The 16,234-nt window shown below is 43.8% G+C and overlaps 1 protein-coding gene across 1 annotated transcript in view; it reads left to right on the forward strand.

Annotated features, from left to right (window-relative positions):
- TIAM1 (T-cell lymphoma invasion and metastasis 1) overlaps window positions 1–16,234 on the forward strand; it is an 81,170-nt gene that overhangs the window by 30,077 nt on the left and 34,859 nt on the right. Inside the window, 4 exon segments of the mRNA XM_010186820.1 lie at window positions 89–259; window positions 5,704–5,808; window positions 9,646–9,727; window positions 14,843–14,929. Coding sequence (XP_010185122.1) covers window positions 89–259; window positions 5,704–5,808; window positions 9,646–9,727; window positions 14,843–14,929 — 445 coding nt within the window.

Genomic DNA, 16,234 nt, shown 5'->3' on the forward strand with positions numbered 1-16,234 from the left:
TTTTTCATACAGTTTATAATGTTCCTTGTTGATGAAAAGGAAGATTGTATTTGGCTGGTAAAGTCATAATGGATTTTGTCTATTTTAGAGGGAGAAAGAAGTGGCACTGAGCAGTGTCCATCAGCACAATCCCGACTGTGATATTTGGGTTCACGAGTATTTCACGCCGTCTTGGTTCTGCCTGCCGAACAACCAGCCTGCTCTGACAGTCATCCGTCCTGGGGACACCACACGAGATGTGCTGGAAATGATTTGCAAGGTAAAGGCTGCAAGCGTGCCCTGGAGCAGGGTGAAGTGTCTGCAACCCCAAGCCCTTTCGGTTGAACCTCACGGTGACTTGCTCATCTGTCAGTGCTCTGACTGTTGGGGGTTTGGTTGTATGTTAGGTGAAAAACATGAATTATACTGAATTGCTTATGCTAGCACCACAGCTGGAGCTAACCCTGGCATGGGTGTAGGGAGAGGAAGGCAGGCTAGTTTTTGCCCTTTCCATTCTGGCCGCTGTGCATGAGCCTCTGAAGTGCCTTCACACTCTGCCTCTGCTGCCACCTCTCACATACTCACCCACCCACTCCCCCTTCACTGGAGACCCAACTGTGTGCAGGACCCTTCTCTCTCCCTCTGCCCCCCAGCATCCTGGCCCCAGCCCGCTTCCTTTCACTGGACACCCCCTAGCATGGTAGTGCAGTTGCCCTGTCCTCACCTGACCATCCTGATTCCTCCACCTCTGCCGAGTCCTCCCGTGGCCCCTTCCCTCCTCCACCAGGCAAGTGGGGTGATCTCAGCCTTTCCCAGGTGCCAGGCTATCCTGTTTCCAGGTGCCATTCCTCCTTCCTTCCCCCTGCCTCTTCCTCCCCTCTGGCTGGCACGGGGGATGAAGACACGGAGAAAACAGCAGCACCAGGAGCAGGTGCCTGTGTTTGCTATCTCTATTGAGGAGTCAGACTCCCCTCATGTAGGTGGCAGGAGGGAAGAGAGAGGAAAGCTTTTATCTGCATTTGGGGGGAGTGGGAGAAAAACCACCTGGATTTCTTTTCAGGATGGAGTATCAGAAACATTTGGCCATTAAAAAGAGTTATATCTCAGCAGAGAAGCTGAAAGCTTTGACAAATTAAATACAAGCTTTCAGTTCTGGCAGCCACATAATGTATGTTTTCCGCTAACTGGCTGACTGCAAGCTAGACCCAACTCGCGTCACGTGCTGTTCTGAAAAGCGAGTCCTCTTCTGTACAACAACAACAACAAAAGAAAAGAAAATATTGCTGTTAAGAGCTTAACTTTTTGGACTTTTAGAACATGTTGCATGTGCTTGCAAAGAGAGGGAAGGTGAAAGAAAGGCATTTGTTTGCAATAATTATACAGTGTGCTCGTCTCTCTGCCAGGTGCACTATCAAAGAGTGCTGTAGCTTGTGAAAGCTCTTCATTGTATTCAGGAAAAGATGACATTTTTGGAGAGGGACATAACAGGGAAGCTGGATGACACATCATTAGTAATGATTTATTTTTAGGATTTATATTTTGCTTTGGGTAAGAGTGATTAACTCGGTGGGCCAAATCCTTAGCTCGAGTAAATTGGTGTAGCTCCACCAGTTTCGGCAGGTGCCTGCTGAGAATCTGGTCTCTCCCTGTGTGTTTGATTGTTGTGGGCGGTGCTGTACAAGGAGAAGGGGAGGTGGGTGAGTGTTTGTTTTTGGAAGAGCTGTTATTACCTGTTTCTTTCCTTTCTGTAAGAGTTTTCAGTCTGGAAAGCACTGATGGATGCCTTCTTTTCTGTACCATTTAATAATCAATCTCTTTCTTCTGTCTCTTGCATTCAGCTCATTTTTTCCCCTTTAATATCTGATCCACATCATTTCACATCAGTTTGCCATCTGCCATCTGCGAACCAGTCAAGTTCTGGTATAGTAAACATTTCGAGATCTACATTTCATATAAACCTCTTCATGCTTGTAGATGTGGCTAAATCTGTCTGTGCTATTAAACTGAGCTTGATTATTCTGTGGGAGAACACTAAGTGCACTCAAGTAATGGTAGAAAATGTGTTCTAATACTAACATTGCTGCTTGTTATTCTATGGCGAGTTGGGTTTTGGAGGCTGCTTTGTGACACTTTCATGATTCAAGATTGGTGGGAGGAGGATTTAAAGCATATTTTAAAGTGGTTTCTTGAAGATTTCTCCTAAGATTTAACTAATAACTTCAATTGATAAGCAGGAAAAGTCACTGTATATATATTAGATTATTTCCTATGGATAATACTGATCAGTGCGAACGTATGTATTTGTATTACTAACATTTGCAAAATGGTGCATCTTAAGATTGAGTAGAAACACACACACTGTATATGGATTTAGACAGAGCCAGAATGAGAGAAAAGTACCAAAAATGAAGCATAGAAGACTACATGGCATTTAGTATTTTGACTGAACTGGATAAAAAGCGAGAAGCAGAAAAGGTTCTGTTTTCTCACAGTTTCCCTTTTTCAAATGCAAATAGACCAGCACGAAGGACAAGAAGCAGATTTCCCCTAGACCTCTGGATCTGTGCTCGAAGTCTCTGAGAAGTTACTTAAGCCTGACGCTTTGCGAGCTTACTTTGATTTTGAGCTGGTGTTTTCCTACCGAACAAGCTTGGGCCACACAAGTGCAAAGCCAGAGTAATACGGTGGGATGGCTGGCGTGTTTCTGTGATGCTGTCATTTCAGCGCTAATGCAAGTCTCCCCCAGCAAGCTGAAAGAGTATGGTTTTTCCTGTATCTCCTGGCCTTCTGCTAAGGCAGGTGGCACTCAGGGGAGTGACGAGCTCAGGTGGGTCTTGGATCAGGCTGCATGGTCCTCTGGAGGTGCCTGTCCCTCACTTTAACTAGAAGAGAGCCGAAGTGAATGAACAGTTCGGGCTGTGTGCCGACCTGCTACACCACACAGAGCCTGTTGGATCGGATCACGTCTCAGTAAATTCTTGAGATCACATCAGTTAAACTGTCAGGTTCTGCTTTAAATTGGGTTAGCTGCATAATTTAATCCAGACACAGCTAGAGTTATTAGGAGAGAAATAAATAAACTGAGAAGCTGATTTGGACTGCTGAAAGGTATTTTGGGTGGTCTCGAAAGGATGTTAATATCATTAAAGCTTCCCTGTTTCTGCTCCCACCTTCCTGCATATGGATACAGCTAGAGCAGCAACAAAAAAAGTGGGTTAATGGTATGGCTTTTTAGGACAGACTGGCTATGCTTGCTTGAAAAGGACCTTTTCCTTTCACTTCAGTGCAAAATCATGCCTCTATTTGAAACAATTTAACTACTGTAAAATTTCAAGGTAGGCAAAGCCTTACTGCAGCCATACAAATGTTAATTAACTAAATGATGTGGCTTATGTGCTGCGCCATCACAGCTTTAATGGTGATGACTCTCGTTTCCTGACTTGGATGGGATTGCAATGTCGTGGATGAATGGCACCACCTCGGCTGGTGGTGCTTCTTGGAAGAAGTGAGTGGCTCAAGATATATGTGAGTGTTATCCAGTGACCTCTTCAGACCATGCTGTGCTCTGGCATAGTTCACTGCTTCAATGCAGCATTGGTTGTCTTGCGTATGGCTCCTTCCTGCTCTCTAAAATGGCCAGCAGACACCATTTTCCTGTAAGCAAATTTCCCTGCGAAGACAGAAGTGAAAATGGAGGCGTCGGTGCTCACCTCCATGCCTGATGCACTGCCCATATCAAAGCAGGCATCAGCCCTGTCATTGACCACTGGGATGGTAGATCAAGCCATCGCCTGTGGGGAAGGTTGCTCTTTTAAGATGCTATCAGGGTGCAGGCTGCAGAGCGGGTTGCAGGCAGGTATGAGTGCACCCTGCCCCTGCCCCAGGGTGGGAGGTAGCTCTGAACTGGTGTTGGTGTTGCGGAAGGGTGATGGGCTCCCTGCCCTGTCAGGGCAGCCAAAGAGGCTCCTGGCCTGTGCCCAATGGCTGGAGGCCCCACACTGGGTAAATTCACATCCCTCTGGGACAGGTCATGATTACTGTTGGCCTAGGGCAGGCTGGAAAACATCCCTTTGGGTCTCCTCTGCAAGGAGGGGATGTGCAGAGTCACTACTGGGAGTCACATGAATACCTGGCTGCAGACGGGGGCTGTTTCCCAACCCTGGGCTTTAGTCGATTACAGGTGTTTGTACTTGTGCGCATGTTAAAGAGGAAACTAGTGAAAATGGTCAGCAAACAATGAGCAAAGTGTGCAAAATACTTATCAAAAATAAGAAAAAAATGGGATAGAGCAAGGATCTCCTACTGTCAGCTCTTTTTATTTTGGCCCTTGATAGATTTCAGATTCCTTATTTAATTAACTAGGTATTTGTCTGGATTATGGAGGTTATTCCTCAATTTCACGTAAGGATAATTTGGTCTTTGAATTGGACAGATTTGGACATAGCGATACATAGAGTGCAGCAATAGACCTGTCGTCTTTCTTTTTTTCTCCCTTCTTATTGGTACCTCTTTTTTACTCATGGGCTAATGCAGACTTCCGAAAATGCTCACTGTTCTCTGCGTATTTGCTGAAGGGTTTGCTAGGTCAGTGTGTGATCTTTTCCACAGGTCACTCGGTGTACATTACTCATCATCTGTGCTGCATGATCAGTCAGCTGATTCCTGGTGTATCATCGCCTTGGCTTGAACTGGATAAGCGAGGCTTTAAAAAACATAATAAATAGGCAATAATTATGTTTTTCCAAGAATTTTAAGACGAGCCATTGTTTTTAGTACAACCTAGGAAACTTTGGTAATTTGCTCGTATAAACTGAAAAGGCCAATGTATAAAAGCATATAATAATGGGATTTCAAAAGTGACAGTGAGGGGAGTTTACCTCCTGTATTTGTGAATCACTTTGGGTTTTTCATTAGCTTTAGTCAACACTTTACAAACTTTGAAAGTAACTTCTGAATGACATCCTTTGTGTTTATCATTATTCTATGTGTTTGATTACACACTGCATTAATCTCTGCTTAAATCAAGCTTATTAATCATGCTGAGAAAAGGTCATTAACATCTCCCAGACCAAATGCTATACCCTCAGCTAATTATAACTAATTCATTAAAATGGTGTGACCTGTTTCCACTGGGATGTGTTCCAGTATGCAACTCTTGACTTCTTCAAGCCTTAGAAACCCAGCCTATCCTGAGCTGTTTTGAATTTAGAGGACGTACAGATTTTTTCTTTATATAACCTTGCTTGAAATTTACCACATCATACTTACTCGCTAAATTAGGAAGATGCTAAAAACCCCAAAACAAAGAGAACAACTTTCCTGTTACATCTTTCTCTGTTAGCCGAACATTTGTTTTCCTTCTTGCGATTTTAAATGCTCGTCGTATACAAAGGTTTGCTCTGAGTCTTCTGCTGTAATAGTGTTTGCTTATTTCTGCAATAGCATGGGAGGAGCAGATCTGCCAGATAAGGAAAACCAAAGAGACTGCTGAGAGTACCAGCACTGCCCTTGGCATCCTGGTCAGTGGTTAAATGAACACTTATTTTTGGGGAAGAGGAGGAGGTTCAGGTTCTTGTTCAGGTTAGGAGGTCATGGGCCTCTTGTGAAAGACGGTGCTGAGGCATCCCCACCTTTTTGTTGCTGCGAGTGTCAGGCTGTTCTCTAAGTACAGATGATGTGAGCCATTGGTTTTCTCTTCTAAAGCCTCTTCTCTGTTTCTTGCAGACGCACCAACTGGATCACTCTGCTCACTACCTGCGTCTTAAGTTCCTGATTGAAAACCAGATTCAGTTTTATGTACCAAAGCCAGAAGAGGATATCTATGAACTGGTAATGCTACCTACTGAGCAAAATTAAATGACACTTGGTAGGACACTATTAATTAGTGTTTATCTGACATTGTAATATGCAGAGTTATGCTTTTTAACTTGCAATTATAGTGCTTTGCAGGCCATAGCAAATTGGCCTACAGTAAAGTAATCTCTCCAGACATTTCATTCTGAGGAGAGAGTTGGTGTTTAGTTTATGTCTGTGTGTGCATGTGTCTGTGAGGAAGAGAGAGAGGAGGAACAACCACAGGTAAGGTGTGAAAGTCACTGTGTGAAAGTCATCGTAACATACATTTAAGCTTAACTTCTCTCAGGGTTGCCTTTTCCTGTTTTTCATATTGTCCTTGGTGGTTTTAAAGTCATAGTATTGAGGCCTGAGTACTTCTTTTTTGGATCACTTTGCCAGATTTTTAAAGAGGGTAGAAATGCACAAGTGGTTGGATTTTTTGTTGTTGTTTGTTTGCCTTTTTTTTCCCTAAATGCAAAGGTAAACATTGAGGTTAAAAAGCTCTGTGGTTATGTGTGAGACTATACTTTCCTAATTGCTTCAGATGGATGTTTTCATATCATTAATCTCAAAAGCAGGCTTCAAAAGAATTTTGAAATGAGAGATTAAAAAAAAGACCAAACAGAATTCGTGTCATGCTTTAACTCTATGATTTTACACATGCATGCTATAAAGCTTTTATAAAGTCCTTTTCATTGGTGTCTGTTTTATTTATGAAAAGTAAAACTTTGCCACTTATGGATGTTTTTGTTCATTTAATGAAGAAGTTCTGGGATTTGCCATTAACACTGCCAACGAAAAAAAAAGAGCGAGAAAGTGCTAGTGGAGTGCTAAGACTGGGAAGTGAAATATAGTTCAGAAAAATTAAAACTCAGAGGAGACAGATCTTAGCTCTCCTTGCCTGGAAGGACTTGGATGACTCGTCTTATGTTGAGAGGATGTAGAATTGACATAGTCATCAGTTGTTGTTTGTTCTGAAAAAATGGAACTGAACCAAAACTCTGCAGTCAGTGGGACTATGGAGGTGCTGAAAGATTATGATATAGATAGGTGCTGCGGGGTTATATCTAATGTAGTAACTTTGCAACAACACACATCTGTATGTTTGTTTGTTTCGTGAGGAATAATTGAGTTACTTTGAGTGTTTATTTAAAAGATTTTGGTGCAGTATGGTAAAACTAATGCCTCTATTTTTGTAGGCTTCTGAGGAGCTGTTCATAATACTGCCTAATGTTGATGTCACCTTGCTAGAGCTACCTTCCATCTACTAAAATGCTTTTACAGACATACATTACTGCAGAAACGTAATATCTTAGGATTATACTCCTTTTTGTTGCAGAATGTGTCAGATATATTTAATCAAGAAATGGAGATTAAATATCCATATTCCATTCCTATCCAAAACATTAATGGTGATGCTTTGTGCACTGACACAGTGTTACAAAAATTCATTAGCTCAGTTTATTATATGTTAAAAATGTTACTAAGGGCTCAGAGGAGAGTATTTAACATTAGGTGCTGTACCAGACAGTTATACTTTTAAGCACCTTTTACTGTAAGTTAAGTGTTGGAGTGTTTTGGCTGAAGCTTGGTGTGCCAGATTTTTTGCTATGGGTAGGATGGCACTTTCAGATGGAAGCAAGAGACCAGAGGCTTCCCCGAAAATGTTGCAGGTAGTATGAGGCTAGGGAGAAGGCATTGCGGCTGCTGGAAAAGATAGCCCTGGGAAAGGGTGCTGGGACAAGACCAAAAGTAGTAGGAGGAAAAAGGGCAAGGAAGAGACAATCTTGAGATGGGGAGAGGGGAATATCCCAAAGCTGCCAGGAGGAGCACTGTGGGGGATTGTAGTGGCTCAAAGGGGCAACGCTGCTATTCTCAGGAAGAAATCCTGTTCCTGGGCACTCCCTGGTGCCTAGCAAACCCCCTGGGATGCTCCTGATACTGCTATCAAACCTCTTCATGCAGAGCCCCAGGCCTGGTGCTGGGTCCATAGAGGGAGCTCCTCCATGAGCCTGTGGTCCCTGTGATGCTGGCAGCTTCACGGCACGAGGCACCATAGCCCAAACACGCTGCCTGCCTCTGGTGTTGGGACAGTGGGTCCACGGGGCACAGAAATGTAAGCAGCTGCTGTGAGACTGGCTCTCTGATTTGGGCAGCCCAGCTGCAGTCTGTGCAGCCCAGTTATTTGCCTCCTGTTCGACAGAGGTTCTTGCTTGAAAACGCGCTCTGGGATGCAGGCAGCACGTGGCTCCCGTATCCCTGTGAGAGCACATCAGCCGTCCTTCTTGGTTCTCGTCCTGCATGCTCAGTTTAGGTAACTGCAGGGATCAGACTCAAGTTTTGTTCTGAAAATACTGCCAGTTTTACTCCTTTTTTTAATCCTTCTTTTTTTAAAACCCTTGCTGAAATGAAGCTGAGATTTTTGCAAATGTCATTTGACTCTTTTTCAGCTTCTGAGTAATATGTTCCAGTATTTGAAAACTGCATTTTAAAAATATTGCTAGCATAACTTCCTTATTTAGTTTTACATTTTATTTCACTGTCTACAGCCATTTAAATAGGTATGTAACTTTCTGTAATACCTAGTATCTGCAATTAAACAGATGTGTAAGTGCTGATACAAGCAGGAGATAAAATACTGTTTTTATTACAGAAACTCTTTACTAATGAGTTACTCTTCTTTTTCAAAAAATGGTTTAAATACCTCAGTCCAAACACTGATGCCACTTAGTTACAAGATGTTAATTATTGTGAATTGCTTTTTTACACACTCATACCAGCATGTAAACAATATTAATATTTACCTGTGGGCTTTCATTCACCTGTGGGTATGATTTTTTCCAGAGACAAAATGATGGTTTGGTTACTTAAGTGCTAGCCTATGCTATGGTAAAAAAACCACTTTCAAGCCTCAGCTGAGCCAGAGGTTTGCAGAGTGGCAAGGCTGTCTTACAAGGAGTAAGTCAGGGCTGAGTATCAAAAGCTGTCAGCTCAGAACCCCTAATTATCTGGTCTGGGTGACTTTGTCTGAAAGAGCAGCATTTCCCTGGCTCAGGTGGGGTGACAGGTCCCAGTACTCTTACATCCCAGGCTCTTTTGTTTGAGCTCAGGGCAGGACCCGGGTGCAAGAGCAAGGCACACAAGACAGGAAAATGGAAGTGATTTAAAAGCACGAAATGTGTGAGCTGTGGTGGAGGGTGTAGCCCTGCTGAGGGGTTATTTGGCTTCCGAAATGCAGAGTGAATTGCACCTGCATGCACAGGCTTCTGGGTTATTGCCTAGGAGTGAATTTTTGCTGGTCTTCCAGGAAGGATGCTAATGACCAGCTTTTCTGGGTACAAATAAATGTGTTAAAGACAAAATGTCATGCTAAGAAAGAGCAGCATATCAAATCAGGTAGTCTTCTAATAATTAAGAAATGTATTTGAGAAACAGAATCCCTCTTTGTGATTTTAATACTGCAAATAATTTAATTCCTTCTTAATCAAAATAATATAAAAATGTTAAGTGATGACTACCCATAAAATATGAAAAAATAAATAGAAGCTCGGTTCCATGTGCAATCAAAATGATATTGACTGAGTGAAATAGATGTGTCCTTGCTTTTATGTTGGCAGTAGTAAAACCCTGCTTCCTCCTTCTTAAGTGTGTTCTACCAGTAAAGCATAGTGGCACTACTAATACATCTCACACATGTAGAAAAACTGTTTGATAAATAATTACCACAGTCCATTTTGTCTGTCTGTAATTAAAAAAAATCTGTTCAGAATGATTATACTTCATGTGTCCTCTTGCAGTAACATATTTTTGTGGTTTTTTGTTTATATTCAGCTGTACAAAGAAATAGAAGTCTGTCAGAAAATTACACAGCACATTCAGATAGAGAAGTCTGATACATCGTCTGATATCTATGGTGAGTTTCTCCTTGAGTGGTTTTTTACTTTTCTACCAAGTCAGTTCTAGTGTGTGCAGGTTCCTGCTTGCTATTCATTGCTATACCTGAAAGGCCTGTTGAACACAATAAGAAAAGCACATCTGATTCCTGTGCCATCCACAGAAAGCTCGCTCCCCTGCCCTTAAGCGGGATAGCTTTATTTGTAGTGCTCTGAATGCTGTTTTTCCTAGTGCTGGAGCTGTAGGATGTGCAGCTTTTTGGTGAGAGCTACAGTGGCAGAAAGGACAGATTTTCTCTTGATCTTGTAGCTTCTCAAAACGCCACCCTGCAGAGGCTGTGCAACTGAGCGCCGGTGGAAAACAGCATCCTTTTCCAGTTGTCACATCCTACGTGAATGCCTGCCTTGTGTTCACGGGGGCTCTGCAGCAGGATTTGGGATAGGGTTGCCACTGTGGCTTGCTGCTGCTATCAGGCTAGGAGGCTTTCCCCCTCCTCACTCCTTCCACCAGGCGTGATGGCAGGGGTGCAGCCAGGAGCATTGCCATGAGTGGGAGGCATCTCGAGGTCTGCAGCTGGGTGTCTGTCCCAGGAGGAGCTGCTCAGCCCCTTCTCCACCGGCTGGGGCCACGGAAGGTGGGTCCCTGTCTCGCCCCGACGTTTCTGAGGCTGAGAGAGCCTGGCCCTAGTGCACAGCCAGCCCCCAAGGATGCTGCATGGTCTCCTGGAACCAGAATCTGACATGTCATACAGACACTAAGCAGGGGAGGTGCTCCCTGTGTAATTTCAGCAAAATCCTTAATCTTTACATGGGGGTGGACATATTTCTTAGCTTTCAAGTATTTCAAGTTACAGACCTCCCTCCTGGCGAGTTTGCCCTTTGGTCTGGCAATTACAGTTCTGTAGTGTATTTTAAAGTTATTTTTGCAACCTACCCTGCGGGAAGCTAATCTGCATCTTTTTTAGTGTTTATCTAAATATTCTGTTTTAATGACTAGAATAATTCTGAATCCCCATACTGCTTATTATACAGCTGCAGGCCATTTGAATATTGAGCTCTGCTACAAAGCAGTGGTGCTGACTGCGGTTTGAATATTGAAGGCCTAAGAAAGAAATATTAACTAGCACAGCGATGGCCCTAGGTTCAATAATTATGCTGTGCCTGAAAGCACTGCAAGAATTACGGGCATTGTGGCATTTCCTGTTTTTCTTCTCTCTTTTTAAGTGATAGATGGGAAAGACCGTGAAATGCACTGTCATGTCCTGTGAAATGAGATCAGTTGTGTGAGACATGGGACGTGTCTGTTCAGCGGCTCCGACCCTGCAGGGAGTGAATGCGAAATGCACCCCAAAAAAGCTGACTTTGCTCTCATTGAAAGAAAGTGGCAAAACCTACTTTGACTCTAAATGACAGCAGAATTTCTGTAGTCTGTATGTGTCTCATAGAAACAGTACTGTGTGCTCATACAGGGACAAGTGTGTGCTGAAACACCTAAGTGCAGGGGAGAAGAGGTGAAGTGTTGATCCTGTCTTGGTGCTGGGGAAGGCTAGGGTTCCTCCTGAGATCCTTTCCCATCCTGTATGTTAGGTACTTTTGAATTTTTCATTCTTTTAGTCTCTTTACAGAGTTAGCCTTGCCAATACTTACTTGTACAATCCAGAGAGAAAGTTACAGCGCATTTACAGACCATGGCAACACAAAGATCAGAGCTTTAAAGTTTCAGCATAGGTTGTTTTTCACAGGGTTGCTTAAGGGTTCTTGCTACTGGTTTTGTTTTGAAAAGAACCTAAATCAATACTATGATGGCACAGTCTCCAAGCATCTAAGCACCTACATGAGTCTTTGTGTAAGCAGGGCTGCCTTTGAGGTTGGCTTTCAGTCAGCCGGGCAGTGCTTGGGGCTCAGCCCCACACAGGCACGTCAGCAAGTGCTGGGAGCAGGGTCAGGAGCCAGCAATGTCATGCAACTAACGTCTGGGATGCTAAGGGACTTTTTATTCTGATGATTACTTGTTTTTTTTCTGCAGCTTTGTTCAAAGCCTTCTCATTGCCCATTTTAAAAACATAAGCCAAAATTCTCCGTGCCTTGATTCCTCCAGAAGAACTACAAAAGTCTTAATTTTGAAAATGGGTGAGATTATGAAAATCATTAGTGACATTACCTGTTGCTGTTGGTAGTATTCCAGCTATAGCAATAATAATACTTGTAAATCACCTCGAAATTTCTAGATACTTCGCAAGCAGCTATTCATTAACCCCAGCAATGTAGACTTAGTGCTGTTATCTCCATTTAACAGACAAGTTGTCAAAGATACAGAGGTGAAATGCTTTCACTGAGGGTGCAATTAAGACAGGCCAGTTCAGCTCACTAGCCTGGCAGAAAGATAATAAAAGAAGAGAATAGCTGTCTGCTGGCTTTGCAAGCTGTCTCGGACCAGCTAAGTGATCCTGGTGCCAGAGAGGGGGGAGAGCTGCTCCTTCAGGCATTAGCAGGCCTTTGGAGCAGCTTTGCCATCTTGCCTGAGCGCACCATGAGTTTGAGTGACATAAAGAGGATGGAGCAGAGCATTTCAGGAAAAGCTCAGCTGGGAACATTTTGCAGCATTTACACTTTCACCAGTGTGCCTGTGGTAAGAGGCACTTCTGGAGTGTCCGGCCAGTGTGCTAGACCTTGCCAGTGTTGATCTGTCCATGTGGTGCTGCTGCTGATGCCTGGGCAAATACGTTCTTGTCTCTTTTATTGGTACCAGCCTGTTTGCAGAGGTTGTGTAGGCAGAAATGAGGGCATAGCAGCAGTAGGAATCTACTGCTTCCAGCTGCTGTATGTACTGGGAGCATGCTGCCATTTTTGTTAGCTACTATCTCTGGCAGGAGGCCGAGGTAAGTTTCTGGAAGTGAATTTGTTCAGGTATTGTGCTAGTTCAGTGGGGCCATGTGCACTCATAGATGCAGACTTTGGTTGTGTCATCAAAACTTTGCAGTGAAGAAAAGTGTCTGTCTGGATCACCACCTGTCTCTTCACACCTGTCCTTCAGAGTCCATGCACAGTTTGATAATAATATTTTTGGCAGTGATGCCAGCTTATGCAATCACTGTTGCTTTCTCCCACTCCTGCCCTTCCTCCCATGCAGTGCTAGAACTAGTGTTTGTGTGGAGCACCTGAATTCAGCCAGATGGAAACTATACATTCATGCTATACGTGTGTATATAGAAACTACATACGCACACACACAGAGACACACACACACGCGCGACTGAGGTATTTCTCATCTGAATGTGTTCCCTGCTCTACTTTACTGCATGGCAGTGAAAGTACTGGCACAGGCACTGCAGTGGCACAGACATGCTGCTTCAAGTTGTTTATGAGGTCCAGCCACTATCACAACTGTGGAAATAAAACAGTTTATCTGTGCTTGGGGTATGGTCACACACCCTGTCTGCAGAAGGGTTAAGTGTATTTGCGAGATGACCATTTAATGGCTGTTGCCGGTTGCCCACCTCTCATCTCTTAAAGCTGATGACAACGCATGTAACTGCTCCTTACACCTGTTCTGGCAGTAATTACTGCTCAGGATTTATCGGAGTGTTTTTGACTGAAAGATGAATTAAAAAAGCAATGACATGTGCACTTAGCCCTGACAGATTGGAGGAGGCAGAGGTCTTCTCATGGAGGAGAATGGGAGCTTGGGACTGCTTGGGTATGCTAATCTCTTCCAAGTTAGTCAGAGCGAGAACTTGAGATGCAGCTCAGCCTAGCTTTAACTATATGGTCTTTGACTGCAAAACAGCATTTCACTTGCAAAAGGGTGATGGTATTAGCAACTGATAATTTGTGCTGACTCAAACTGCACTGTGCTTCTGGTGAAGGGTTTTCCAGGTGTGCTTTGTGGTTATGACAACCAATAACTACTTTATTTTACAGCTGCTATTTTGTTTAGTCAAGACTTTTTCTCTCTGCCAAAGTTGGTGTGTTAAGTGAGCTTCACAGATTTCATTTTATTCAGGCTGAGGAGCTCGCATACAGATTCCAAGTAGCTCAGTAAGTCATGAAGGGCCATATGCTCCTTGCTTCTAGGCTGCCACATTCTTCCCCCTCCTTTCTTTTCTTTCTAAATGATGGATGAAAAAAATAACTTCTCGTCCATAAGCATTAACTTGAAGGGAGTCCTAAAGTCAGAACAGGCTCCCAGCACATCTGCTTCTTCTTGGCTGGTGGCTGATTCCATGTCAAACAAGCGTTCCCCTCCAGAGGTTTGGAAATGTTTTTCTAGTCGGGGAAAAGAGAGAGCAAATGGTCGCCTACACCCATTTAGGGGGTAATGAAGTTTCAGAAAGGCAAATGTTCTCCTTTAGATAACTCTCAACTGCAAATAAACAAACCATATTTAACTAACCACATTGCATTTCCTTTACACATTGTTATCTTAGGTAGTGTCAAACACAAATGGCAAGAGAATCACCAAAACCAGACATAATGGTACCATTTGCACTGTTTAAATTAAGGCTGTGTCAGTACATCCATTATAAGACTGTTCTGTGGGTCTCTAATGTAGCTATGAAATGTGCGCTGAGCTGAGACTTGGCAAATACCAGGTTGTGCCAGGAGCAGCTGCGAAAAGAAAGGGGAAAAGGAAAAGTGGCATTTTTAAAAACTTGTCCAGTGCAGGAATTTCAAAAGTAAAAGCTGGCATTCTGCTTTAACAGGAGTCATTGTGCCGTGTCTGAGTTCAGGATGGCTAGGCAGCCATAGCTCTCTGTCTCCTGGCTTTTGTTGGTTTGGGTCACAAACCACAGCTCTCTGCAGCTTTTGACTGCAAACAGCAAAACTGCTTGAAGTGACCTTCTGTGGCAAGAGAATTGGAAGTCTGTTCCAACACTTTGCAGCTGTGGTATCCTCAAATAAAGCTGTAGATGATTTATATATAAACTCAGAAATTGAGTTCAGGTTTTTGTTAAAGCCACTTTCATTTTTTAACTTACCCATTACGTTTATAAAGGTTTATGAGAAAGGAGAAGGGAGGAATTCCTGACTGCTCGTTGCAGGGACAGCACAGCCTTAACTGTAGTATGTGCAGTTGTTAGGACACGCTGGAAGTGGTTGGGTTTTTCTAACCTTCTCACTGGGTATCTCCCTAGGTTTCTCTCTGTCCTCCGTGGAAGAAGAAGGGATTCGTCGTCTGTATGTGAATGGCGTCAAAGAGACAGGCCTAGCTTTCAAGAAAGGTAAAAAAGACTTTCTGAAGTGCTTTTGTTATTGTTTGTTTAATCCTGGTATAGACCATGAGCTTGTTGGGATAGGAGCTTTATGAACACACCAAACGAGGGTCCCAGTTCAAAAGAAACTATGGTCTTTTGGGAGGAACCTCAGGGTGTGAATACATAGCTGTTCTGCTCTTGGGATCAGCTATGCTATATAGTAAAGCTCTTAATTTTGAGTTGCTGTGTATGCAGTGGGATCAGCATGTCTCTTCCAGCTAGAAAGAGGAGCAGAGGCCCTCTCAAGTCAGTCACTGCAAGACAAAGGGGTACAGTAGAAGTCATTGTAGTGCTCTCTGTGGCTGGATTACTGCCTCTAGTTTTGCAGGAAGCGTGACAGTACTTGGACCAGACACTGGCAGAGATAACTGGGCTTGCTGGGCTCGTCCCAGGGCAGAGCAGGATATGGTTTAACTGCAGCTTGCCTGAGCTGAGGTCAGCCTTGACGCTGCCATGTCCTTACTGCTTTTCCCATTCATTGCCCTTTCTGATGTGCTGTCACTGCTGTTCATGCAGTCACGGGATGGGCTGCTCAGGGAGCTGGGCAGGTGAAACCTAACTGGATTTTAAAGTATAACATGGGGAGCATGAAGAGTGAGAAGACTCTCATCTCGTCGTAGCCTATCAGTATACGCGGAGTCCTCAAAAACACCTGCAATGTTTTACTGGTGAGTGGTTACATGGTTGTGTAGAGCTTATTCAACAGTTTCCTGTTGCCAAAAGCAATGGGGGCTGGTCTCCCCCAGACTGCTTCAGCCATTTGCTGTGTGCTGACTCTTTCTCTCTTAGCTGAGCTGATTCAGCACACTGTCCTGATAGAAAACTGCCATGGAAGAAATGCGTGGCTGGTTTTCTGACCTGCTAGAATGTGGAGTTGACTTAAGTTGCAGTGAAGCAGGTGGCAGAAGTGGCACAGTGGAGGGACAGGACTGTGCAGGTGGAAACTGGGAAGGAATAAACAGGGGGCAAAGGAGGGGAAACAGTTCTGGCTGCAGAGAACCTGGAGTTCCACTCAGCTGTAAACCATAACTTAAGAAAACCACATAGGTGGTTCTGGAGGCTGCTGTGTATGTCTGTAGAGCTTGAAAATACCATCTTTCTCTCCTCACCCCACTTCAGCCACATGCGATTCCCTGGCTGACAGCATGGGGATTTTGCCAAAAGCCCTGAACAGGGGCTGGGGGACGGCTCTCTGCCAGCCTGCACCAGGGAAATAAAACTCTGTGGGCTTCTTGTGGAGAGCAAAGAGAATATTTGGGGGTGGAGCGGTTC

This window comes from Mesitornis unicolor, unplaced genomic scaffold (genome assembly GCF_000695765.1).
Source record: "Mesitornis unicolor isolate BGI_N332 unplaced genomic scaffold, ASM69576v1 scaffold9976, whole genome shotgun sequence".
Classification (NCBI taxonomy): Eukaryota; Metazoa; Chordata; class Aves; order Mesitornithiformes; family Mesitornithidae; genus Mesitornis; species Mesitornis unicolor.